Source organism: Aristolochia californica, unplaced genomic scaffold (assembly GCF_029961685.1).
Source record: "Aristolochia californica isolate CCGP_79_NKW_82.1479 unplaced genomic scaffold, dmAriCali1.0.hap1 SCAF_1, whole genome shotgun sequence".
Classification (NCBI taxonomy): Eukaryota; Viridiplantae; Streptophyta; class Magnoliopsida; order Piperales; family Aristolochiaceae; genus Aristolochia; species Aristolochia californica.
Genome location: NW_027181770.1, coordinates 6,994,287 through 7,019,446, shown reverse-complemented (window position 1 = coordinate 7,019,446; position 25,160 = coordinate 6,994,287). Strand labels below are relative to the sequence as shown.

At 37.2% G+C, this 25,160-nt stretch overlaps 3 protein-coding genes across 5 annotated transcripts; 2 read left to right on the top strand and 1 right to left on the bottom strand.

Moving 5' to 3' along the window:
* LOC137957983 (mitochondrial pyruvate carrier 1-like) lies at nt 1–5,495 on the top strand. Of its 2 annotated transcripts, XM_068805229.1 has the most exons (5): nt 1–102; nt 521–635; nt 2,011–2,065; nt 2,148–2,283; nt 5,205–5,495. In XM_068805229.1, exons 2-5 carry the CDS (start codon nt 543–545, stop codon nt 5,260–5,262), a joined length of 342 nt encoding a protein of 113 aa, XP_068661330.1. In that variant the 5' UTR covers nt 1–102; nt 521–542; the 3' UTR covers nt 5,263–5,495. The 2 variants fall into 2 exon arrangements, with proteins under 2 accessions (XP_068661330.1, XP_068661331.1); XM_068805230.1 differs by lacking the exon at nt 5,205–5,495 and having other exon boundaries at nt 2,148–2,287.
* Nucleotides 4,511–8,475, bottom strand: LOC137957991 (uncharacterized). Of its 2 annotated transcripts, none has more exons than XM_068805232.1 (3): nt 8,378–8,475; nt 7,048–7,248; nt 4,511–4,586 (listed from the first exon to the last, which is right to left on the bottom strand). In XM_068805232.1, the coding sequence occupies exons 2-3, from the start codon at nt 7,238–7,240 to the stop codon at nt 4,567–4,569; spliced, it is 213 nt and encodes a 70-aa protein (XP_068661333.1). In that variant the 5' UTR covers nt 7,241–7,248; nt 8,378–8,475; the 3' UTR covers nt 4,511–4,566. The 2 variants fall into 2 exon arrangements, with proteins under 2 accessions (XP_068661333.1, XP_068661332.1); XM_068805231.1 differs by lacking the exon at nt 4,511–4,586 and adding an exon at nt 5,574–5,661.
* Nucleotides 8,476–8,787: 312 nt separating this feature from the next.
* Nucleotides 8,788–25,102, top strand: LOC137944290 (COP9 signalosome complex subunit 3-like). Its single transcript, XM_068789937.1, has 11 exons — nt 8,788–9,093; nt 10,766–10,881; nt 11,070–11,316; nt 13,670–13,727; nt 13,835–13,924; nt 14,167–14,229; nt 14,320–14,409; nt 24,313–24,471; nt 24,549–24,670; nt 24,743–24,815; nt 24,897–25,102. Exons 1-11 carry the CDS (start codon nt 8,909–8,911, stop codon nt 24,960–24,962), a joined length of 1,269 nt encoding a protein of 422 aa, XP_068646038.1. The 5' UTR covers nt 8,788–8,908; the 3' UTR covers nt 24,963–25,102.
* Nucleotides 25,103–25,160: the final 58 nt, after the last annotated feature.

The following is a 25,160-nucleotide window of genomic DNA, read 5'->3' as shown; positions in this document are numbered from 1 at the left end:
TTCCGGTTGCTTCTGGTCCATAAGCGAGTGACAGATTTTTTGCTTCCTGGTGTATTTTCTCTTCAAAGAGTCCTCACGTCTTATTACTTTTGGCGCTTTAAGGTGGGTTTTAATCCTTTTGGGTGTTCAAATGTTTGAAATTCACGTTTTATTTATGTTTCTGTTTTTGCGATTTTGCGATTGTAGGCGGTTTCTTGTCGTATTTCTTACCAGAGTTTTCCGTAAAACTGGATTGAAGATGAACAACGTTGAAGAGTTTAATACCAAACATCACTGCAGAGTTTTTTGCTTGTATAGGCTTTATATGCATAACCTGACGAAGTGATTTGTACAGGTTCATGCATTATCAATACCTCTTTCTTATCTCCATTAGTTCAAAAAAAAAAAAAATCGATACCTCTTTCTGCTTTCTAGTTTCCCTTTACTCAGCTCACACTTCTCTTGTTGATTTGAACGCATTCAGGATGGTTCATCAATAAATTAAATCTATAGTTGGTTTATGACATCTTTTTTTGCTCAGATACGTCAGGAAACAGTTGGCGATGGTATCCTTTCGAGCTTTCTTGAACAGTCCCGTTGGTCCAAAAACAACCCATTTTTGGGGCCCTGTCGCAAACTGGGGCTTCATTGTTGCGGTATTAACTATCCTTTTAGCTGTTTTTTAGAGTGTATAATCTTTGTAACATTATCTTGTTTTCTTCTTTTGCTGCATTGCTACTTTTGGTAGAAGGATGGTCTAATGCATTATACATGACTAACTCCTGTGTTTTCTTAGAAGTGGAAAAGAGAGTGTCAGCTCTCACCCTTCCATATGATACCTTTTACTAGACAACTCATCTATCTTGCATCCAAAATAAAGTATAGCTTCTCATTTATCCTGTCTATTGTTGTATATTTTTGTTAGTTCTTTTAAACTGACAAACCTTCGTCAAAAAAAGAATGATATAATTTCTCTTTCCCACTTCTGAGCTAAGAGTTCCTCTGTATCCTTCCTAACCTTTTCAACAAATTCACCCGCAACTGTAGAATGTGTGGGAAAATCTTAAATGGTCATTCAATTTGTAAAAGTACTCTAACACTTCTAAGGTTTGCTAGCGCCGAACATTCCATCCTTTTAAGCCTTCAAATTCCACCACAAGTTTGATTCTATTCGTACTTCCGTTTCCTAAATTTTTTTGAGATAACACGTGGGACTATCTACCGAGGTTTACAGCATCTAAGTTAAGAACATTGGGGCCTGTGTGCAGAAAAACCTGAAAAGAGGAAATTAGAATCAGCATCATGAAACAGTTAGTCCTGTCACCCATAAACAAGAAAGAAGTTGTTGAGGTTGATCTCACAGATTTGACAAAGACCTGATAATGACTGGTTAGAAAGGTTCTGTTTTGTTGGAGGAACTGGCAAGACGTAGAAGAAAGCAAAACAACATGGATAAACCTACAATCGCAGGTTATCAGGGATATGTTCTCTCTTCTGTAATTTCTCTTGTTAATATAAACACATCTTTTAAAAAAAAAAAAAAACTGTCTGAGCATAATGAATCATGAGTAAGGCTATGATGATGATGATGATGAAAATAGAAATTGTTTTTTGCCTCTTAGAATTTTCCATATCAGATAATGTTTGCTCTATCATAGAAATAGCTGCTTCTCTTCTGTCCCTTGAGTATCCTTCCTCTTTTTACTTGATTTATGACTGATGAATCCAATTTGTGAGCCGTAACACTTGGTGAATAGAACTTGTCATGCACTGAGGTTTTGGTGGCTGTATCAAGATTAATTATTAGTGTTGTTTCTCCACATTTGAAGTGTATATAAAGATGGTGGTAGTTGATCATGCTTTCACCTTCTCACTATAAACTTGGTGGATATAATTTAGGCACGCACTGAGGTTTTACTGGCTGTGGCAAGATTACTTATTTAGTGTTTTTTCTCCACATTTTAAGTGTATATAAAGTTGGTGTAGTTGATGATGCTTTCACCTTCTCACTCTTTGCGCTTGGGCTTGCAGGGTTTGGTGGATACACAAAAACCGCCAGAACTAATATCTGGCAACATGACCACAGGTTAAAATATCAGTGTGAAATATACTTCTGTAAATAATTGCTGAGGCTATATTGGAATCTAACTATGACAATTGTTCTGCAGTATTGTGTGTTTATTCTGTACTTGTCATGAGGTTTGCGTGGATGGTGCAGCCACGCAACTACCTGCTTCTTGCTTCTCATGTCTCCAATGAGACGGTACAACTCTATCAGCTACAACGCTGGGCAAGGAGTCAGGGGTAAGTCTCGTGAATGAATTTAGTAAAGACTGTCTTTGCCTTTACTTTTGGCTCCAGATGAGATTCTGGCATCTGCATTTTTAATGCTTCAGTGCACATGGAATCTCTATATGTTTGAGAGATAAGTGAGTTAGATCAATCATGTGCATATACATTTGAAAATATTTAGTGGAAATGTGTTTTTTGCGGATTACTATGTACACCCTTTGGAGTCATTCATAAAGTTTTTGGAACCTGGGCCATGGTGACCGCAGCATAAACTAAAGCTATCCATGAAGGGGCATTATGATGACCCCTGTGAACCAACTTCAATGGAGAACCTATGACTGACTGCAGTTGACACTAATATACATATGGATAATGACTTTCTCCACCCTGAATGTCCACTTTGGGAATAGCTATTATTATTTTCTCTCTTAGTGAGGCAAGAACTTCTGCCCTCTCCAACGTCATGCAAAGAGAAGGCAAGGGTGTCTTCCCTGCCCTCCTTGGGGACATGCTGAGAGAGGGTGGAAGCCCCTCTACCAGCTCTAGAAAGAAAGACAGAGGGGGCTGTGCCCCTCCTTTCCCCCTATCTCTCTGTAATTGAGAGGATGGGGCAAGTATAGACTCACTGGTTCCCAACAGGCTTTTCTTTAAATATTTTTTTTTAAAATGACATCTAATGAATCATCAGTGGATCAACCGGGTTTGACTTCCAGTTGACCTGGTTTCAACTGGACTCAATCACTGTTAGAAAGTACATCCAGGGGTACTTTGGTCATTTTATCCTACAGGGTATTTTGGTTATTTTAGCACCTCTGTGGTTAAATTTCTTTATGTAATCTTGTTAGAACATGTTAAGTCATGTTTGTAGTTATATTTTCATGTACATATGATACATAGTTTGGGAGATATAAGGAGGATAAGGTTTATCAAGTGTATAGGGTCATTTCTGTAATTATCTGCCCGAATCAGTTATTTAGGGGGGGGGGGGGGGGGGGGGGGGGGGGTTAGTCAACAAACTGGAAATTTGATCTTCATCTTCATCTTCATCTCATGTATCTACATGATCTTCATCTTCAAAATGGGAAATTTGATCTTCATCTTCATCTTCATCTCATGTATCTACATGATCTTCATCTTCAAAATGGGTGTTAGTGTAGACAAGTTCATGATCGAAATCTTCGAAATAGGGTGTTAGTGTGGACAAGTTCATCTTCATCTTCATCTTCGAAATTTGAAACTATTAATTTTATTAATTATAAAAATAAGTTAATTAAACCAAGTGTTTGAGTTAACAATATTTTAATTACCACTATTAAATCACTAATACAATAGAGTAAATTAAAAATAAATATGATTACTGAATAAAAAATATTATATTAATAACATAAGATAGATTTTTTACATGGTATTAATTAATAATATATTTTCACAAAATTGAAAGTAATTAATTAATCAAATGCATACTTTAATTCTATTTTATTTACCAGAGACTTAAATATGAAGTTTAATATAGTAACAAAATTGATATAGTGCTGGGTTGCGTCAGGCGCTGAACCAGTGCCACATTAAGAGAGCTAAGGGTACAAGCCTTCTCTGGTTCTTCTCAAATTCTCTCTGTTTTTTTTTTTCTCGTTTCTCTCTTCTTCCTCCATCATATCTAAACTTTTACATTGTACTGGAGCCAGGTTCCGATCCTGGGACCTGTGGGTTATGGGTCCATCATGCTTCCACTGCGCCACTCTGATAATTATGGAGATCATGTCCCTCTTCCATTGGTGTATCAGTTGGCTTTACTCCCAACAAGTCGTACTCCTGAAGTATATTTGTTATATATTTGCGTTGTATCATTACAACTCCTTTACTTTTCTCCACTTCAATGCCCAAAAAATATTTCAACGGCCTCAAGTCTTTAGTTTGAACATGTGCAAACAAACGAGATTTGGTATCCTCTATGCTAGAAATATCACTCCCAGATAATATAATATCAACTACATAAATCAATTGCACCATGATTCCAAATGACCTCTTTATTACAAACAAAGAAAGACAACATCTTCATTACAAACAAAGAATGATCACTTTGACTTCTCAAAAATCCCATAGATATCACAACCTGGCTGAATTTTTAAAACCAAGCACACGGATTCTGCTTTAGCCCATAAATTGCCTTCTTGAGTTTGCATCCTCTATGTGTCTCTCCCAAAGTAACATATCCCGAAGGTTGCTTCATATACACCTTTTCTTTCAGATCACCATATAAGAAGGCATTTTTTTTATGTCTAGCTAACGTAGGGGCTACCCTTGATTCACTTCAACTGAGATAACAATACGAATAGACGATAAACGAGCAATAGACGAAAAAGTTTAAAACACATTAATGCCAAATGTTTGAATATAACCCTTTGCAACCAACCGAGTTTTATATTGCTCAATATAATCATTTGCATTACACTTGATGGTATAAATCCATCGTCAGCTAACAACTTTGGCTCTTAACAGTAAATCACTCAATCACCTTTTGGTGACTTAAGTCAGATTCTATGATATTGATTTTCCTGTTTAATTGTTACAAAGAGTCATGATTGAAAAAAAAAAAACTCTTTATCTTCGTTAGTATAGAATGTGTTTTTATGTCTGTTGAAAAGTGTTTATTGATCAGTTCGCTCTTGATATCTCGCCTACACATGGTTATATCGAAGTACTGAGTACACATTACTACCCCTAGCCAAGTGCCTTGTGACATTTGTATTGTTTATTTTTTCTGTAGTACGTTGTGATCTGAAGGATTATTTGTTGTCAAACATCTTGATCTATCACAAGTGAATCTACAGGGACCTGAATATTGATTTCTCCTAATGGCATTGTATTATCCGGAAATGAAACTTGCATTATTTTTCACCTGCTTTGAAATATATTTCTCACTTTTGAAACAGTTTCTTGAAGATGGAAGAATCTGAAAAGGAAAACAGTGACTCTTCCACCACCAGCTGAGAAGAAAATTTAATCCCAAGTTCATACTGTGTAAGCAACTAGCTTCTGAAAAACCATTACCATACAGTCCATTGTTCATTCCGGATTGCCTTCTGATATGCACTGAACTATTGTTGCTAAAACATGACTTTTATAAATTTGATGCTTGCATGATAGCAGTGAGCACTTAATGTTTGCGTAACCTTGACATCACATCACAATGTGGATGATCTTTTTCTTCGTCTATTAGTAAAAAGCAGGTTGCTTGTGGAAATTGTGGTAGCCATCACATCCTTCTCCCAGTCATCTATTTCTTAATTCGGATACGGAAAAAGCTACCATGACCCCTATCCTATCCGAAGAAGTGTGCTAGGCCATAGTTCTTCTTCTACTTGGTCCTTTTCTCTGTCATTTTTTCTTCTGTACATAATAAAAAGCTTAATTAAATAAATTCACGAATATTTTTCGCTGAGCTTAAAGCAAGATGAAGCAAAAAAAATTGAACTGGAAGCTACTTTGTCAATTTGTGTCCACCTACCCAACCTTCTGCTCGATTCGTGAAACGAAATTGCAGAGGTGTTATTTTGTTTCATTAACCATCTCAACAATCTCTGGAACTATTTACCTGAAAATATTTTAACTATAATTTTTATTTTCAATTTTATTCATATGAAACTTGCAAAGCGCTTACCTCAATCTTATTATCCTTGAAACTGGTATCACCCTTGATAACCAACTGGAATTGAAAGAAAAAGGGTAGAAGCTTCCCTATTAGATCACCATATGAAGGACCCTTTTCACCGTTTTCTATTATATGATTATAAGATTACTGTGGAGAATGGTGGGATGGCCCCACCTTATTTTTTTCCTATTGAGTCGGCCTCTTTCAGTTTTAGATATAAAAGAGATAAGGAAAGATAAAAGAGTAGGTGGAAGGAACAGCAGGAATGAAAAGTTGAGCAAAGATAGAAGAAGGAGAAAATGGGATGAAGAGATGGAGAGATATGGAGAGGAGAAAGGGAAGGAAAGGAAAGAAGAACAAAAGAAAGCGCAGCATCAGAAACAGTCACGAGAAAGAGCTACACAGAAGGGGGAAAGCAAACAAAGGGAGAAAAAGAAACATCTGTTTCACTGATGTAGTGTGCCATATAGTGCCACATCACGATTGGAGTTAGCGGTCCCCTCTAGGACAGCATCAGTGCAATGAGATATACCAGTCAGACTTGAGATCAATTTGAACAGCCCAGCAATTTCCAGATTAGTGCTAGGAGATATGCCAATCGGATTTTAGATCAGTTTGAACACTCAAACGATTTATTTGTCAAAATGCCAAACTTGTGCCGGTTAACAGCAAACCAGGGTTCAGAAACTTGACATAGCTTCTTCCAAGACCAATTAGATGATTAACCAATTTATGAAGAAAACCTATGCAGGAGCAGAGAGCCTGTGCTTTATATATCATTTCCTTTAAATAAATATAGACTTAGACCTTTAGCATTACTTATTATGATTAAGATCTCTGGTTTTTCAAGTTAACAAAGCTAAAAAAACACAGTTGAAGATTTTGAAGTTATCACCTTCTTCTATCCACAATCAACACAAGGATCGTTTTGTACCCAATAATAAAAAAAGAAAAAAGAAAAGAGACGAGAACCATGAAAGAAAATTAAGAGAATATCATTTAGCTCCAGCACCAAACCCAATTCATTGACAAATTTACTTCAAGCATAGATAAAAAAATCAACAACACTGTTTTGGAAGCCCACAAAAAGCCATTGTTCCAATCAAGAGAAGATCATTTCTCACCTTCTTCTTGTGCCTTGCCATACCGACGGTTAAACTTTGCAATTTGGCCAACGCTTTGGGCCATCTGACGCCTAGCTCTAAAATGGTAAACTTTACCTGTATGATGTATTCTTGTCATCATTACCTGAATCAATCTTCCACTTTGAGTCACATAAGAGATCCATTGCATTTGTGGGTGTATGCCTTTCCTCATCTCTATATCTGGTAAACCATGCAGCAGAAAACTATCAATATTATACTCCAGCAAAAGCCAGCTAGACGACAGCAGCAATGAATTCTACTTGTCCTTACAAAATTGACATGAGCAGCATAGCTCTTGATCACGGTGTCTCCAGATTAAGGAAAGGAAACTAGGGATGTCAACAATCATTTTTTTCTTCTTCAAGATAGTGTCTACTACAGATTGTTTGTAAAAGCAATGAACAACTAGACTTCATACATGCAGACATTAGTCTTTAGCCAAGAATTAAGTGAATGTATTCAGCAGAATCAGCAGTGAGATAAGAAATAACTCAGGCTGAGGTAGCAACCCTGAATCCAGGGCCCTCCTCAATAATTTTCTTTTTTGAAAGTTCAACTTGTATCTGGTAAACACATTATAAACTTATATGACAAGCACAAACAATCCAACTATATGAATCTAGGAAGCTGATAAAGAAAACAGTTATAAACTAGTGTAGTACATACTACAGAAATCACTGATAACACAATACTAAATATTGTAATGCATCAGAATGCTGGAAGGTTTAAATAGGTTATATTTAGTTATTTATTTTCTAGGAAAGTCGTTTCCCGTAGTTTTCAACGGTTTTTAAGGAGCAATGACATGATTGTAGTTTTTATTTTGTTGAAGTCATAAATAGGGGAGAGGCATCAAATACAAATACAAACCTTCGACCAACGCATCACTACGATGAACATATTAACATAAAAATGAAAATAAAAAAAATTCCAACTTTCGAGTTGAATATAGTCTATACCAGCTAGTTCTGATTCATGCGTAACCAAGTCACATTTTAAGCTCATTTTGACTATCTTAAAATACCACAAAAAAAAAAACAGAAGCAAACCTAAGAGCACCAAAACAGAAAGGTGGTTTAAGAGAGAGAGAGAGAGATCCGCCTAATTTCCTGCTAGGGAAGAACAAAACGGGGAAATGGAGAACAAGGGAGAGGGGGAGGCGCATTCCGCCCTCCCATTCCATCGCGGAGAGCGAGAGGCCGGGGAAGCTCCTTCCCCTTTCCCCTTTCCCTCACCGGGAAGCTCTGTCCGGCTGAAAGGTAAAGAAAAAAAAATGAAGCGACATGATAAGGGTGGGAGAGAAACGCACCTGGTGGGCAAAGAATTCGACTCGCAGGTAGCACGATTGCAGACTTGGGATGGGAGTGAGGCGGAGGATGGAGCGGCTTCGTCGCGAGGGGATTTCGAGAAAATAAAGCCGGGTGAATTTATAGTGAAATTACCAAAAAAATTTTTTAGAGAAAATAAGTATCTGTTAGGTATCTGTAAACGGACCCACCTTAGTTGTCAAGTACCACACTATGGTTGCATTTGGCATGGTTTTTTAAAGCTTAAAAGTAGCTTTTGGATTGAAGGGGCTACTTCTAGTTCTCAATAATATGTCACATAACACTTTTAATAGGTGACACATAGAAGCTTCAAATCAAGGCCTAAACTGCTCTTTAAGTGCTTCGGTGGACCGCAACCAACATGGCAAAGCTCTCTTCGCTCGACCGCCACGTTCCATGCTCTAGTCCAGCTCTGTCTCTACTTGGGTGACTCCAAGACAACAGTGCCGGTTTCTTTCAATCGGACGCTGAGAAAAAAAAAAAATCGTTTTTCTTTCCTCTCGCATTCGCCAATGGATTCCATCGACGCTCTCATTGCTCAGATTCAAGGCCTTTCGAGCAGTCCCGAGGACATCAACGCTTTACATACGCACTTAAATCATGCTGAAGAGCTTCTTCTTTCTCATGTGAATCGGTTAGCCAATTCTCTCGAGCAGCTAGATCCTTCCAAGCATTCTCTCGGATATTTGTATCTCCTGTAAGTTTCTCAAATTCTCTTTGGTACCATCCTCGTCGCCTCTCTTTCATGCTCAATGGTAGTTTTTGGTGCTATTCTGAGAATCGTGTTTTGGGTTTTATTACTCGGATCATTTGAGCCGTGTTATCTAATCATGTGCTCGTCTAACCGCTTGATTCTATCTGTCGTCTTTTTTGTTGTTTTCCATTTCTTGTTCGTGTCTAAGCGTGTGTCTCCTTAGGGTTCTAGGCTGGGGCTTTCTCACTGTTTATCAGTTTCTGTAAATAAAACACCTACAGATAGGCGGTTCTCTTCAATTATTTCCCATACTGCTTTTAAGTGATGGTTGTAGAGGGTTTTGGTTATTCGCAGAGTTACGTATGTCGCTAGGAAGTATTCTCCAGTAGGAGTTCTCCACATTGTTTGTAGGATATCAACGATGTTTAGACTTTTTATGCTTTGGTTAGTTTTACCCCTCAATTGAATATTTTACTGTTTAGACATGTACGATCTCTTTGAGTAGGCAGTTTAACCATGTTTCGGTTTTATATCTTCCAGTTGTTAAACTCTTGCTCCAAACATCATGGGAGGAAAAAGGAGTTTTAATTTAGAAATAAGAAACTTTTGTATCACCCATTATATGTACAATTGGCTGCAAACCAGTTAGAGGTTGTCCCTTTTGTATTCAAGTGTTCTAATATTATGTATACAATTAGTACATCTTGGACAGTTATGCATGTCGCAATCGTGAACAAAATGTAATACAACTTCAGTTTTCTCTTCCTAGTGTTTTCATGTTATCAGATTACAACAACAACAAGTATCATAAGATCAGCTTTACATGTTTTCTGAGCTTTGGAGTTAATATTTGTACTTGAGTGATTTTGGAGCTGGAAAGGGGTTGAGTTGAGCAACTTTTGGTTCCTTTTACTGCTTAGAGCTGGTTGTTTAAGCTGAGTTTTCGGCTTTGCTTTTGATCATGTATATGAGCAGCTGCATGATTTAGTCTCTCGTCTTATCGTACTTTTTTTTTTATTATTATTATTGTTATTATAAATGAATTATAGCATCTTATCATACTCAGAATTGCCTTAAATGATGCTTACGAACTGTAGTATAGTTAGCATTTGCATGTCACTGTTTCTGTAATGTTTTTGGTATATAACTGATGCAATGGGGTAATCGAGAAAATCAGTAGGATATTCTCTGTGTTGAAGAGAAGAAGTAAGATATTTCTAGTACTGACCTTGGTCCTTGTATCTTCTTTTTCTAGTGCCTCTAGATCTGGCATATGCTCATTTTCTTTGCATTTTTTATGTAATGAAAACATAGTGTGTACAAAAAAGGAAAAAAAATCTAGTATAGAGTGAACTCCAGGAACTTAGAATACAAATTTGGACATCTTGTGCTCCTTCAACCTAGACTGGAAGGTTCTCATTGTTGGGAAGTCATGATGCAAAATAACTACTAATTGGACAGCACTAGCAGTGCGGTTGATGGTTAACACCATTTGGAGTTGCAATAATTGTCAGTTGTTCTTTTCATAAACTGATTGGGTTGTTGAATCATCTGGCTAATTTGTTTGTCAGCATTCAGGGCCCACAGATATAGGCTTTTGAAATGTGCTCTTTTTGTTAAGATGATCATATAGTCATGCTTTTCTTCCTCTAAATGGAGACCTGCTTTTTGACAGAGAAGCATACACATCTGGTCCAATCTCGATGGAGCAAGCTGGTGAAATTGTTCGGTGTATTGCAAGATTTATCATGACCTGTGAGGCAGAGCAGATACGTTTGGCACCTGAAAAATGTATAAACTGTGTTTTTCAGTGACAAACATCAGATTTGTCTTACCCAAAATATAAGCCTCTTGTGCATGCCATGGTTCTGAAGTTTTCAGTTCGACTGATTTCTTCACTTTAAAAGAAAAAAAAACGTTCTCTTATTTACATGTTTTCTTTTCCCCTAAGAAAATCATACTTGACTTATACTTTGCAGTTATATCTGTCTGTAAGAGGTTGAAGGATCAAGTTATGCTTCTTCAAGTGCCCATTCAAGGCATTTCGCCTATGGGAGGGGCTGTTCGTAAACTCCAATCTTCACCAGAACATTTAACTTCTCTACACCCTGATTTTCTTCTTCTTTGTTTGCTGGCAAAGTGCTACAAAGCTGGTTTAAGTGTTTTGGAGGATGATATTATTGAGGTTGACCAGCCAAAGGACTTCTTTCTTTACTGCTATTATGGGTGAGTGGTTGATTATATCAGCTGCTTTCATCGAGCATGATAGTATGAACTCCATAACTTGGAGCTTAGCAATGTGTCATATCTGCTTGTCATTATTTATGATTTGATATCCATGGTTTCTCTAGCACTTTCATATTATTTTTTTTCTGTTGAGGGGGGGGGGGGGGGGGGGGGGTTGCAGATAAGCAGTCACCAGGTGGAAATTGATTCATATAACTCACGTTTTTAAAGGTTTAAGGTTTAATTACCTGTCTTTTTTTAATTCAGTTACTTATCTCTAACCATGGCATGAAAAAAGACATTCCCATCATCAAAATGATGTAATGACTCTTCTACAATATGTGCATAGGAAATAAGCATTTCATATGAGCCCAGTCAACTGTTGTGGGCTGACTTAATAATCATGTCTGAGAATATATTTTTCTATTCAATTAGGATTTATAAGTGGGTTTCACATCTATTGTGGGGCCTATAGTGAATCTGCAACTCATAGGCCCGTGTTATTGAGAACCGGCAGTATTGTTTATGGTATTTTATGATGGTAACTTTTTTTTTATCCCATGGCTAGAGTTGGCTGACAAAAATTAATACAAGGGTACATATGTATTGTTGGTGAATTTGCAGGATATGTAACTATTAGTCCGAAGCACCTAACATCTATGGGTATATGTCATATGTCAGGGTTATGTGGGTAATTCAGTCTTTCATTAATTACAGTTTCTTAAAGGTGAGTTATGTTTGAGAAAAAAACTGGCAGTGAATTGAGCAGCATTCAAGTAAATGAGGGATAATCCTGTCCAAAAAAAAGTGAATCAGAAATAAGGATATCTTTAAAGCCTTCATTGTCCTTACACTGCAAACTGTCTCGATACATGTCTAGGAAAAGGAGAACTGATTTCCATATGTATTTGATGACTTCAGCTCATTATGTTAAGTCATTCATCCTAAAACATATCCGAAGAGGTATTGCAAATATTGCCGAGTTCCTCATTTGGCTATATTAACTTGTTCCATCTTATTTTGAATGTTAGGAAATTCTTGTGTTTTTCTCTTAATTTTTTTCCATTGTAATGCACCTTAGGGAGTTTCATGTATTTTCTCTTGTCTGTTTTTTTTTTTTTTGAAAAAATTGGCTCCTTTATTATATGGGCAAGCTGAAATTGTTAAAGAATTTGTACAGTAGGTGATATCAATTCTTTTGCAACCAGGGGAAGGGATCTTCCAGCTCCAAGAGAGGGGCAGGAAACCTCCTCCTTAGCCAGTGAGTTCACAATGCTGTTAGCTTCTCCGAGAGTGTGCTGCCATTTCCCAGTAGTTTTTTCTCTTCTTTATAAAAGTTTGCTTCTCACTATCTTTATAAGAGAAAGAAAGAAGAAATTCATTCAATTTTAGCAACATTTCCTCTACTAGACTTGAGTCTAACTTTGTCAACAATAACATAAATTATTGGCGTCTAACCCATTGTATGATAAATGACAGCCATGCATTAATTTTGTGTCTTTAAGATGGTCATATTCTGAATCAGATTATTTTGCCCCCTAAGGGTATGTATGAGCTCTATTTGTTTTTACTTATATTTTCTGTTATAACTCAAAAAAATTCATTCTTAATTTGAAACAAGTTGCTATTTTAAGAAAAAAGATGGATCAGAGAAGCAGATGAAACCTGAACGACATTCTCCTGCTACTTTCATTGTCTAGGTCTTCCTAGGTGTCATATTTGGAAGCCTTTAGTGGAAAAAGAAATATCGTAAATTAGACAGTTTACAAAACTCAAGCAAGCAAAAAAAAAAAAAGATATTTGTGGAGGTTGATCAGTTACACTACTCTGCCTTAACTTTACTGAAAGTTGACTTTTAAACTAACTGAAGGTTGGGTGATGTCGTGCCCTTAGTAAACTATGTTCTGGTTGTAATCCCTGAATTAACCAAAATCTCTTCTCATAACAACTTTTTGTTTGTTAAATGAAATCCTTTGTTTTCAATGTACTGTAATTTCCTAATTAGGAGAATCTTATAGTTCTCGACTGTTCATTGCATTCTGTGATGTCAGCCATACTTTGTTGCTCTTTGGAGTTAGGAAGGCTACCCTAATTGGCACATAGAGCACAATAACACGTCATATTATAGTGCGCAGGCATCAAAAAGTAAAGTAAATACAGTTATTTGTCTATTAAGACCATTTGGAAAGCTCTGCGACTTTCAGTTACTTCAGATTAATGTATGGAAAACTCTTCTAGGCAGTTTATCACATTTAGTTTACTATATTCCAATCATGAAGATATGGAAGGAAAAAAATAAAAAATAAAAAATAAAAAGAATGATCCTAACCATATTTTTGTCTTATTTTTACAGGGGAATGATAAATGTAGGACTAAAGAATTTCCGTAAAGCCTTGGAGTATTTGCATAATGTCTGTGAACAAATTAAACTCGTTGGTTTCTCTTTCTTTTATCCACTATTCCTATATATCAACTGTCTATGGAATTAGATTAACAAAAGTAATTACGTTCACTTCAGGTTGTCACCGCACCCATGACATCTTTGAATGCTATTGCTATTGAAGCATATAAGAAATACATTCTCGTGTCACTTATTCATAATGGGCAGGTGTGTTTGATTCTTCTGTTGTTCTTTCACTTTCTTGGTTAGGGTCCAAAATGACTTTTAGAAAGGCTCATCTCTTGAAACACGCAAAGAAATTATTTGTTAGCACTTGTTTAAATGACATTTAATTGTACTGCAAACTGTATAGTTAGTTCTAGTTTAAAAGGTTTTAAGCCAAATATTTCTATGCTGTTTTCTGAGATCCATTTGTTTAGTTAGTAAAGTCTTGGAACTTTTTGGTACAGGTTCCTGCATTCCCTAAATATACATCTTCTGTGGCTCATAGGAATCTGAAGAGCTACTCCCAAGTAATTTTTGCAGAAAAAAAGTTGTTCAACATCCAGCTTACTGAAATTTCAAGTTGAACAATCAAGTAAATGCTTCTTTTTATTTTGCAGCCTTACATTGACTTGGCGACCAGCTATGCCACTGGTAAAATTTTGGAATTGGAGACTTGCTTTGAAGTGAATATGGAGAAATACAAAAGTGTGAGTGTTTTTCCCCGTCTTCTGCATTCATTTATTCATATGGTATGTTGCTCCAAGGGCACATTGTGGCTTTACAACTACGTTCTTTTTTCATCTGAACTACTGAAACTGGGTGGTAAATTGCTATATTTTTTATGACGGGCCTTGGATTATGTGTGTCTGAGTTTCTGGAAAAGTTAAAAACTTATTTTTTCATCTGAACTACTGAAATTGGGTGGTAAATTGCTATATTTTTTATGACGGGCCTTGGATTATGTGTGTCGAGTTTCTGGAAAAGTTAAAAACTTCATTGACTTAATGTAATTTGAGTACAATGAACCTCTATTTATAATAGAGGAAACGAGTAGAATACAATTACAATTAAATTACCCTTATCCCAATTACACTTAAAGTTAAACACTATAAGATAAGTCCTAGTACAATTGAACAACTGGACATAAATAGAAGACTAACATCACTAAAACACCTTTAATTGAGACTCTTCTGTGAGACCTCCTCCTATGAGACTCTTGTAAGACTCCACCATATTAATTCTGGCTTTGTGAGACTTGTTGTGAGACTCATGTAAGACTCTTTCATATTTTCTCTTCAATACTCCCCCTCAAACTGGAGTTTATAATTTCAACTTGTAATTAAAAGGATTCTTGGTCTACAATCTTCATTGGCTAAATTTTTTTCATAGGTGTTAAATCTTCATCATTTGTTTTCCCCCTTTCTTGAATATTTTGGTCACATAAAAATTACCACAACATGTGGAACAAAATACTTTTTTCTTGTACTTCTTCTTCTACTTCTCCCACTCAAGCTGGGGATAAAAAGAATATAAAGACCCAGCTTGGACAAAACACAATGTGGGAGAAAAAAATCACTTCTAGCCATACAGCAAAGCTTTATACACCAGCCAAAATGGTCATAGTTTGAAACACACTCTGCTTAATTTTAAAGGCGAAAAAACTGCCCAACTCTAGGGCTTAACAAAGAGACTACTTACTTTTTAAGGGCAGTTCAAACACAAATCACCTCTTGGGTAAATAATAAAAGACTTGACTCAAGCTGGATGTTGGGCACACTCCTATATTTTTTAGGTAGTGGGTCTATGTATTGCTCTAAAGTGATGATAACACAAGAAGATAAACTGAAGAAATACTAGATAAAATAACTTTAACCGGAAGGAGCAACTATGCAATACTTATACTTCTAAATGAATCTAGAATATGACCTTCTTTTTTTAAAAAAAAAAACTAGGGGAGACTATAATGGTAAAACTTAATAAATTTGACCTAATTTTTTTGGGGATGACCACAATTTTTGAAGTTGACGATGTGTAAGATATACAACCAAGTAACAAAAATCCAAAACTTGAAAACAATATCGAAGTAGGAAATTTTTGCATACCTTGAACAAGCACATCATGGAGTGATTAATTCTGGCCAAAACTCTCTAATTAGAGAGAGATTTGGCTAAAAAACTAAAATTCTAGGAGAAAAGGAAACTTAATTCACGCCAATACATGGAGAGATAATAGAAGAGAAAATAGGAAAAAGGAGAGATTTTTGGCAGACCTGACCTTTAGTACTTTTGATATCAATATATCCCTCAATATAGATCAGAATAAAAAATTGTTTGCTGTTTAAGAAACTAGACTCAAAGAGCTGTAATTTGAAAACTAATTTGACATAAAAAGCTTCATTCTTGAATATGTTATGACATCTTTATTTTCTTCATTCTGTAGCTTGACAGCTGCCGACTCTAATGTGAATATCTCCTTACACATAGATTAGATTCACATGAATTTTTCTCCTTTTGAAACTAGACTTCGACACCTTTCATTCATGTATTTATTTCCATAAAATACACTTCTTTTGAGAGAAATAATTTGATAGATTTCAGACTTCGTAATCTTGCCAAACTGAGTACTCTTTCTTCTTTGGTGAGCATGACCATTGACTCTTTCGATATTGATATCATTCTCTAGAAAACTCAGATTGAGAATTGGTTTAATAGGTAAAAAATAGACTTAAAGATCTATCTTTTGATAGATAATTCTCTATTCGAAAGTTGAAGCTTTCTGCTGCTACTCGTACCTCTTTTGCAATTTGACTTTTGTTGCTTCAAATATCGATTTCTCTTTGTTGAAAACTCTGACTGTCAAACTTTTGTTTGCGTTGGAAAGGAGACTCGAAGATCTTTTTGTGAATATGTAATTTACAATATGAAAAGTTCATTATGGAGGTGCGAACGCAAAGAAAACAACGGGTATTGGGACAAGAAAAGAAAGAAAAACTATAGAATGCGAACTTAAACTACTAGAGATGATGGATCAGAAAAGAATCACATTATCTTTGTGGGTTGACCGAGTCAACTCACATAATCCGCTCTGATACCATGTTGATTTTTTGGAAAACTGGACTCGATGTAAGTTAGGTACAATGTGCCTCTATTTATAATCGGGGAACCCAGTTACACCCAGAGTTAAACACTAAAAGATAAGGCCTAGCACAATTGAACATATGAACATAAATAGAAGACTAACATAACTAAAACACCTTAATTGAGACTCTTCTATGAGACTTCCTCCCATGAGACTCCTGTAAGACTCCACTATATTAATTTTGGCTTTGTGAGACTTCTTGTTGTGAGAATCATGTAAGACTTTTCCATATTTACTTTTCAACAATGTGGAATCTTCACAACATCATTGCTCAAGACAAACATTAAGACAAGGTTACAAGTCATACTATAGAAAGAGAACAATCTGGTTTGTCTTGTTTATGTGTTAAGGAATAGTTCCACATGGATTACTGAGTACAAAAATCTTGAGTTTATTAGCTAGAAAAGAGGTTCCTAAGTTGGCAAGTCATTTTTGGATGGGCCTTGGACCCAACTTAACATGGTATCAGAGCAAGTACTCATTTGTGGGCCTGCACCTAAAAACTATCTACTTGTAGAGCCACAAAAGATGGCCTACGCCTAAACTATCCACATGTAGAACCACAAAAGAAGGCCTATATCTAGCTGTCTACTCCTAAATTATCCACTTGTAGAGCCACAAAAGAGGGTCTACACATGAGGGGGAGTGTTAAGGAATAGTCCCACATGGGTTACTGAGTAGAAAGATCTTGAGTTTATTAGTTGGAAAAGAGGTTTCCTAAGTTGGTTAGTCATTTTGGGATGGGCCTTGGACCCAACTTAACAATATGCAAGTTGGAATTCAATATGGCAATGAACTTATCTCAGTATCTCTCCTCATAGCTGTTCAACCTAATACATATTTGAACTTTCATGTCATGCAAAATTAATAAAAGAAAAGATTTGATCATTGTAACTTTCATGACTGGATGTGACTCTTGTAAAGAACTCTCATTCCGACTCATGAAATTTTTCTGAGCACTCAGGTCAACAAAAAATTTGAAAAGTTTCTTGGCCACTGTGTACTCACTAAGTGTTTAGGGATGACAACCCGGCCTTTCATCCTGACTTGAGCCAGAGTCATTTTTTGATAAACCTGAGTTATAAATGGGTCAGACTTAGGTTTTATATACCTGAGCCAATTATTAATCAGGTTGGGTTCAGGTCTGAGGCCAGGATCGGATGGGTACCCGTTTAATTGCTCAAAATTGTATGAACTGGACAGTCTGTTCTGTTCTATATATTTGAATCGGGCCAAACTACCAATTCTTTTATTTTTCAATGCTTGAAGCAATTTGTATGCCAGTATTTTTTACAAAAATTCGTATTCTTATTTTTCATTATTTTCATAAATTTTTTATTTTATATTTTTTTAACTTTTAGATTTTTAAATGGCTTGATCCAAAGCCAACAAGAACCTGGATGGTTTGGGTTTGGGTCCACATTTCTGACCTGTTCAATGAGCTGGTCGTGTTTGGATTACCCATTTAACAACTAGTTCAAATCAATTTGAGCTGGATCTAACTGTTAAGTTACAGGAGAGTTGACATTTTATGTGGCTTCTGTTTTTTTATGTTTGTTAATTATTCCTGTCTGGCCAATTAATGGCAGGTACATTCATTTTCTCTTTTTCTCAACCAAGTGATGTTGGTCCGATTGACTTCAGCTCAGCTAAGCCTTCTTCTCTTATGGTGCTTATTTCTAGGCCTCAAATGAAATATACAGAAATGTACTATCTGGTTTATTAATAACCTTATCAAGGAGTTGGAGCGTAGGTTTTTATTGCCTTTCAATCACTTTTTTTTTTTTGAGAGGGCGTGGCGCGATTCAAAGTCGCGACCTGATGCTCCTGGTTGTAAAGAGAATACCATCAGACCACACGGCCTTAGGTGACTTTCAATCACTTTGATGCTGTAGATGGGAGTTTTTGGCCTCATCCTTGATGGGAAGTTTCATAGTTGGACCTTTAGGGTTTTTTAAGTTACGGACCTATTAATCCCAAACAATTTCATTAAAGTTGGGCCATTTCTTTCCAAATGTCTAGCTTGTAGTTAAGAGGCATCTTCTTAGCTAATAAGCACAATCTGAACTGAATCCTCTGTAGTCTTGTTTTATCACTGTCACTTATCTCACTCTCAGAAAGCTAGTTGGAGACGTGGAACACATGTACAACTATGGAATAGTAGGGCATATTTCCACCAAGGCTCCCTTTCATATCGTGCCAAAAACAGACTTCGCTCAAGACATGGAGAACATACACTAAACATAGGTCACATGGAACACACATTGGGTCGTTGAACAAACAAAAAGGGCTTTCATTCACTGTGATACTGTGTTTAAGTCGGACTGCTTCCTCCCGAATGACCAGTTGAAGTTAGGGGCCACTTGAACTAATAACCCACCTGATTTTTGCAAGCCTAAACTAAGTGGCACTATTCTCTGACATTTACTTCTCTTTTGCTCAGATTAGGGGTCATAATAGGATAAGTAAATGGGGAACCTGCCTTTCTTGCCTCTTTTAATGTGGAGATGCGTGGTGCTGCTTCACCTTGAAGGGTGGAGACTTGGTTTAGTGAAATCAGCCACCAGGGTTTGGTGTGGGGACAAGTTTCTGTCCAACCCGCGGGGACAGATCCCTGTGACAAAGAGTGAAACTGGGGGGGGAAGAGGAGGGAGGTAAGCCTCCCTGCCTTGTTTTCACTCATACAAAGAGTTCAACGCTGCTCCCTCCTTCCCTCTCTTGTAACAACAAAGCATCCGCAAGTTCAGAGGGGGAGGAACATTCCCCTTCCTCTACACTACTTTGTGCAAGCAGAAAGGGTGGAAAGGAGCTTCCCTCCCTTCCTTACTATGTGAATTCCCTCTGCTTGCTTCCTCTCTACAAGTGTGTGGAGAGGGAGGCAAGGAGAGCTCCCATGCTTCCTTGGCTCCCTTTGCACTTACCTTCTAACTCTCATCTCATGGACAGATGTGTGGAGATAGGGATGTCTTTCTCTTTTGAACAGGATGGGGGAGGCAATGTAGCTTTCTCCTCCTCTTTGCACGTGCTCAAATCAAGTAGGCTTCCTTATTCTCGCTTCACAGACTTGTACCTTTGCTGCTTTGCAGACATGTAGAGACGAGGGGAGGGAGTCTCCCTCTCCTTCTCCTATCTTGTCGTCTAGAAAAGAGGAGCTGGAGTAGAGAGGACAAAGCTCTCTCTCCATTCTGCAGTAAGTCACGGTTGGGGACACACATAGAGTGGGGTTGAGGATGTGGCAAGGCATCTTGAGGCACGGAAGGGTTAATTTCTCCACCCTGTTGCTAGGTGGGGTTAGGGGTGTAAATGGGTAACACACAAAACGAGTAATGTTACTCATTTCATTTAGCCTACATCTGTTATGTGGAGAAGCTATTTTGTTATTCAGTTGTTTACCCATTTACCCACAGTTAATCGGGTAAATAGGTAAATAAAAGGGTAAAGCAATTCTTAAAAAAATATTAAAAATCAAAGTATTCATAAAAACAAGTAATATTAATAAAAAGATAATGACAATAGACATAAAATTAAGTAATTCTTTCCTCCTCCCTTTACATAGTATCGTTTTTCTCCCTGATCTTTATATATAAAAAAAAAATTGTGAGAAAGAGGGGTGGGGCTTCCCCCTTCCCCTCATATGATAGAAGGGGGAAGGCCCACTCATTTTCTTTTCTCTCCGATTGGCCATCTGAAGGAGGATAGGTCCCACCTAGGGGTGGCTTCGAACCGAGCCAGCTCGCGAGCGGCTCGAGCTTGGCTCGGTTCCAGCTTGGTTCGATTCGGTATACCTGGATCTCGAGCCAAGTTCGAGATCCGGGATCGGCTTTTTTTAAATTAACAAGCCGAGCTCGACTGAATCAAGGTTCGACTCAAAAGCTCGCGAGCCGGCTCGTTAATTTAACGAGCAACGCGTGATTCGGGACCGAGGAGCGGGACCAAGAGCTGGAGCACTGAGCGGAGCGAGGGGGGAAAATTCTTCCTCCCCTCGTCACTGCCGAGCCCATCCCGTCCGTTGCTGTGGCCGGCTCTGTCATCGTCGACAGCTGCCTCACCGGCCTCCTTCTGCCTTTTTGTTGCCACCGATTCTGTGGCCGCCACTCGATTTCTTCCCCCTCGTCTGCCTTCGCCTTTGTTTCCATCGTCGCCCTCGCCTCCGTCGCAGCCGTTATCCCCGACAAAAGTTCCTCGCTGGCACCGCTAGATCGTCCCTCGTCCTCGGCTGAAACCAGAGGACAAGGAAAAATAATTTCCCTTCACGCAGAGACGAGTGTTAATTAGAAGGAGAGAAGAAAGAATGAGGCCGATTTTATCCACTTCCCGTCCTCGTACGACCTCTTGAGAAATCCGCCACTGCTCTTGAGTTCTCGACTAATGATAATAAACAAATATCAGGCGGGATGTGGGAACCATGGGGGAGTGTGTCCGAACGTTGCTGCCGTCCTCGTGCTATCTTACACGTTTCTCTTTAAAAATTCGACGTGTGTCAAAAAGCCCTCAGTGTCTTGTGGTCCGTCCAGCGAGAAAGTTTGTGTACCGGCCGAGACAAAACGAAACCGGATACGGGACGAGGCGACGGGGAGCCCAGCTGGCGGGTAGAGAGGACAAAAGGGGGGAGGGGCACATAGCCACGTCATCATTGTTGCTCAAGTGGATAGGTGAGTACCCAACTCCCAAAGAGATTGGACTTTTGGAGAATAGGACAGAGGGGATAGAAATATTGTAAAGAAATAAATGGAAGTAAAAATAAAGAGAGAAAAGGGAAAGGATAAGCATGAGAGGAGACAACAAAGAAAGGGACGGGAGAGGGGCGAAGGAGCCGACACGTGGGCGTCGGAAATCAGATTCCTGACATTTTATTTGATTAAAAATTTATATATAAGTATAGTAATATATTAGATTAATTATTAATTTTTATTTATTTCCCTAGAAGAGGCAATAAGAGGTCCATTTAACTTTCCTAAGAAAATTTTAAAATATTTCTTGTAATTTTCTAATAAGTCACTAATAGTAATAAGATTTTATTTAAAGGTTTTTTTTTTTTAGAAATATGTATCCTAGGAAAAATATTTCTAGTATTTCCTAGAATATAAATTTTCAACCAGGGGCACTAAGGAGGCCATAGTAAATTTATGGCCAGATTCAAAAATTACAAAAGAAGCTAGACAATATTTGGGGTAAAAAAGATTAATATTAGTGTGTTCTAATCCATTATCGAGATTCAATCCCGAACCTCCCCTATCATTCTTTTTATAAAATGTATGCATAATTTTATATATAATTTATTTGACATATATTTTATGTAGAGTATTAAATGTAGGTTAAGCTCAAACTCGGCTAGAGCTCGAGGTTGAACTCGGTTAAAATTATTAGAATCGAGCTCGATTACAATTTTAGGCTCGAGGCTAGGGTCAGTTCGAGCTCTAGTTTGAAATATTTAAATCAAGCTCGGTATGTTCGAGCTCAATTCAATTCGATGTCACCTTTATGCCCAATTTTAAGTAGAGGACATGCTCAATTTTATGTAGAGGTCATGCCTAATTTTATGTAAAATGTATGCCCAATTTTATGTAAAATGTATGCCCAATTTTATGTAAAATGTATGCATAATTTTATATATAATTTATTTAACATGTATTTTTTAAAAGTTTTAAATGTATGTTGGAGCTCGAACTCGAGACATGTATTTTTTAAAACGTTTTAAATGAATGTTGAAGCTCGAGTTTGGCTCGAACTCGGTTAAAATTCTTGGGCTCGAGTTCGATAACGATTTTAGGCTTGAGCCGAGCTCGATGCTACCCCTAGTCCCTCCCTTCTTTTTTTCCCTCCTGATCTTTTTGAAAGATTTGAGAGGGAGAGGGCAGTGCCTCCCCCATGTTGGTCTATGTGTCTGACAGGGGGTGACACCACCCTCCCTCTTTCAAACCTTGTATAAAAAAAATTCAAATATTATTTCATACATGACATATACTGAGTTGTAGAATAAAAGTTGGCAAGGAGGGCAATAAGATTAGTTAAGGGATTAAGGAGAGAATGCAATGGTTTTGTAAGTTTCCATACTATTGAATTAAAATTACAAAATTCTCCTATAATTTTTGTGGATAATCAGGTAATCTGTATGGCTTAACCATTATCCATTTCCATTTCATTTAATAAGAGGTAAATGGGTAAAATTACTCGAATCTTCTAGTCACTAAGGATTTTTGTTCCATATCCATTTGTAAGTGGACAAAACACACAGTAATTAGATAATTGGATAAAATTATCACCCTTGGGTGGTCTCAGCTTATCTGAACCCACCCTTTTGCCATCCCTATTTTAGACAACTAACTTGTGACAGAGATCACATGTCCAACTATAGAATGGTAGAACTCTTTTTACCCCATCGACAAACTATTGTGCTTATTATTTATAAAATATCCAAAAAATGTTATGGCCTATTTAGTTAACAAGATTAGTTAAATTACTATTTCAAAAAAGAAAAAATCAAGGTCTAGACAAAATTCAGCTAAATTGGTGAAGAAACATTTGAAGGTAGCTGATCAAGAAGGAAGCTACCAAAAGATAGAGCATAATTGAGGAGGACGAGTCATGTTGTGACCAACGTAGTTGGAGAGAAAGCTGTGATGATAGTGATGATGCGACACTAACAACTCAAATTTTCAACATTTTCTCGTTTCTTTAAACATTAGTCTTTTGCATCAGAAGCTCTGCACACTTTGGATGTAAAATGTGTATTTTTATTTGAAACTTCATCAGTCAGAGAGAAGAGAGAGAACTGATCAAGATAGGAGACGAGAATATTCATAAAAAGAAAATCTAGTAAGCAATGCCTGCTTTCTTCTAGTGCATGTTTACCTAAAAATGATGTCATCAGAAATGTAGGTGTCATAAGTTTAATCCATAATATCTGACAATTATAAGTTAAACTCATGTCTTTACTCATAAACATTCTAGATACTCGTTTAAATGGGTATATAAAAGCCAAAAATTGTTACATAGAGCACCAGATTTGCCTTGTTTAGGAGCCTTTGTCCTATTCATGTATGTGATCCATATGATCCATATGTATGTGAGTAAAAATGATTTTTTTTCTAATTCAGTAGTATGGCTTGAATAATGTCGTAGTTGTTTATAAGTGTCCATTTCCATTACAGGCTGATACAAAGCTGTATCAGCCAAATGCTACATTTCTGTGTACCACAGTGACTTGTGAACCTATACTGACGATAGTTGTTACTGGCTGTAATTTTACTCCTTGATGGAAGAATAATGGAGGCAAATTAAGAAAAAGAGAGAGGGAGGTGGGGGGCGCTTGTTTTCCTATTGTTTTTAACGTTATCATTACTAAATATAGATACTTTGATTTGCAATTCTTCTTTCAGTTTGGTAAGAGTTTATTCATAGGAATGAACTTGTCTGGCATTTCCTTGACAGAGCCAATCACAGTACTAAAAAAGGTGTTTTTTTTCATGCAGGACAATAATGTCGGACTGGTCAAGCAAGTTTTGTCATCTTTATCCAAACGTAATATCCAGAGATTGACTCAAACTTACTTGACCCTGTCACTTCAAGATATAGCAAACTCGGTTCAACTAGAACACTCTAAGCAGGCGGAGATGCATGTTCTTGAAATGGTATAATTACTCTTAAGAAGATCTCAGGTTACAACATATTTTGCATTTGAATTCACTTGTTCTCTTGTTAATTTTAGATTCAAGATGGGGAGATCTTTGCTACTATCAACCAAAAAGATGGGATGGTTAGTTTTCAAGAGGATCCCGAGCAATACAAATCCTGTGAGATGATTGAACACATTGACTCGTCAATACAAAGGTACAGAATTTTGTTTTAGCACCTGTTCATCTAAGCGTGAAATCTGTAATTTTAATTGAGGAGAACCTGCAGGGTAATGGCACTGGCAAAGAAACTGAGTGCAATTGACGAAGGTATTTCATGTGATCCCGCATATCTGGCTAAGGTGAGTGTGAGAAAACTATCATCATATCTCCCTCCTTGCAACTGACTGAATCTCAAATCTTGTATAATGGCTCCTGTACAGATTGGAAGAGAAAGACCAAGGTTCGACTTGGATGATTTCGATTCAGTGCCTCAGAAATTCTTGTGAAATGCTGTCGCGAGAGTATTTGAATGTGTACTATTCGTGTTGTGATGGAACAGACTTGTTCAATCACATCATCATATTTTAAGTAGATGAGCTGTAATTCCCATTTTTGGTTATTGATTATGTCACCCTTCTTGATTGTAGTGATTGTTCCATCCTTTTGGGAGTTCCTGCCCAAGCATTGGATCATCATTTCAAATG

What these genes read in the sequence shown, in the direction of transcription:
- LOC137944290 (XM_068789937.1), top strand. Translation starts at nt 8,909, where the DNA reads ATGGATTCCATCGACGCTCTCATTGCTCAGATTCAAGGCCTTTCGAGC. An exon ending in ACGTTTGGCACCTGAAAAAT is followed by an intron (nt 10,882 to 11,069) that starts GTATAAACTGTG and finishes TATACTTTGCAG; the next exon opens with TTATATCTGTCTGTAAGAGG. An exon ending in AGATGCATGTTCTTGAAATG is followed by an intron (nt 24,472 to 24,548) that starts GTATAATTACTC and finishes TGTTAATTTTAG; the next exon opens with ATTCAAGATGGGGAGATCTT.
- LOC137957983 (XM_068805229.1), top strand. Translation starts at nt 543, where the DNA reads ATGGTATCCTTTCGAGCTTTCTTGAACAGTCCCGTTGGTCCAAAAACA. An exon ending in ACTGGGGCTTCATTGTTGCG is followed by an intron (nt 636 to 2,010) that starts GTATTAACTATC and finishes TTGGGCTTGCAG; the next exon opens with GGTTTGGTGGATACACAAAA. An exon ending in ATCTGGCAACATGACCACAG is followed by an intron (nt 2,066 to 2,147) that starts GTTAAAATATCA and finishes ATTGTTCTGCAG; the next exon opens with TATTGTGTGTTTATTCTGTA.
- LOC137957991 (XM_068805231.1), bottom strand. Translation starts at nt 7,240, where the DNA reads ATGAGGAAAGGCATACACCCACAAATGCAATGGATCTCTTATGTGACT. An exon ending in TGGCAAGGCACAAGAAGAAG is followed by an intron (nt 5,662 to 7,047) that starts GTGAGAAATGAT and finishes TATTATGTACAG; the next exon opens with AAGAAAAAATGACAGAGAAA.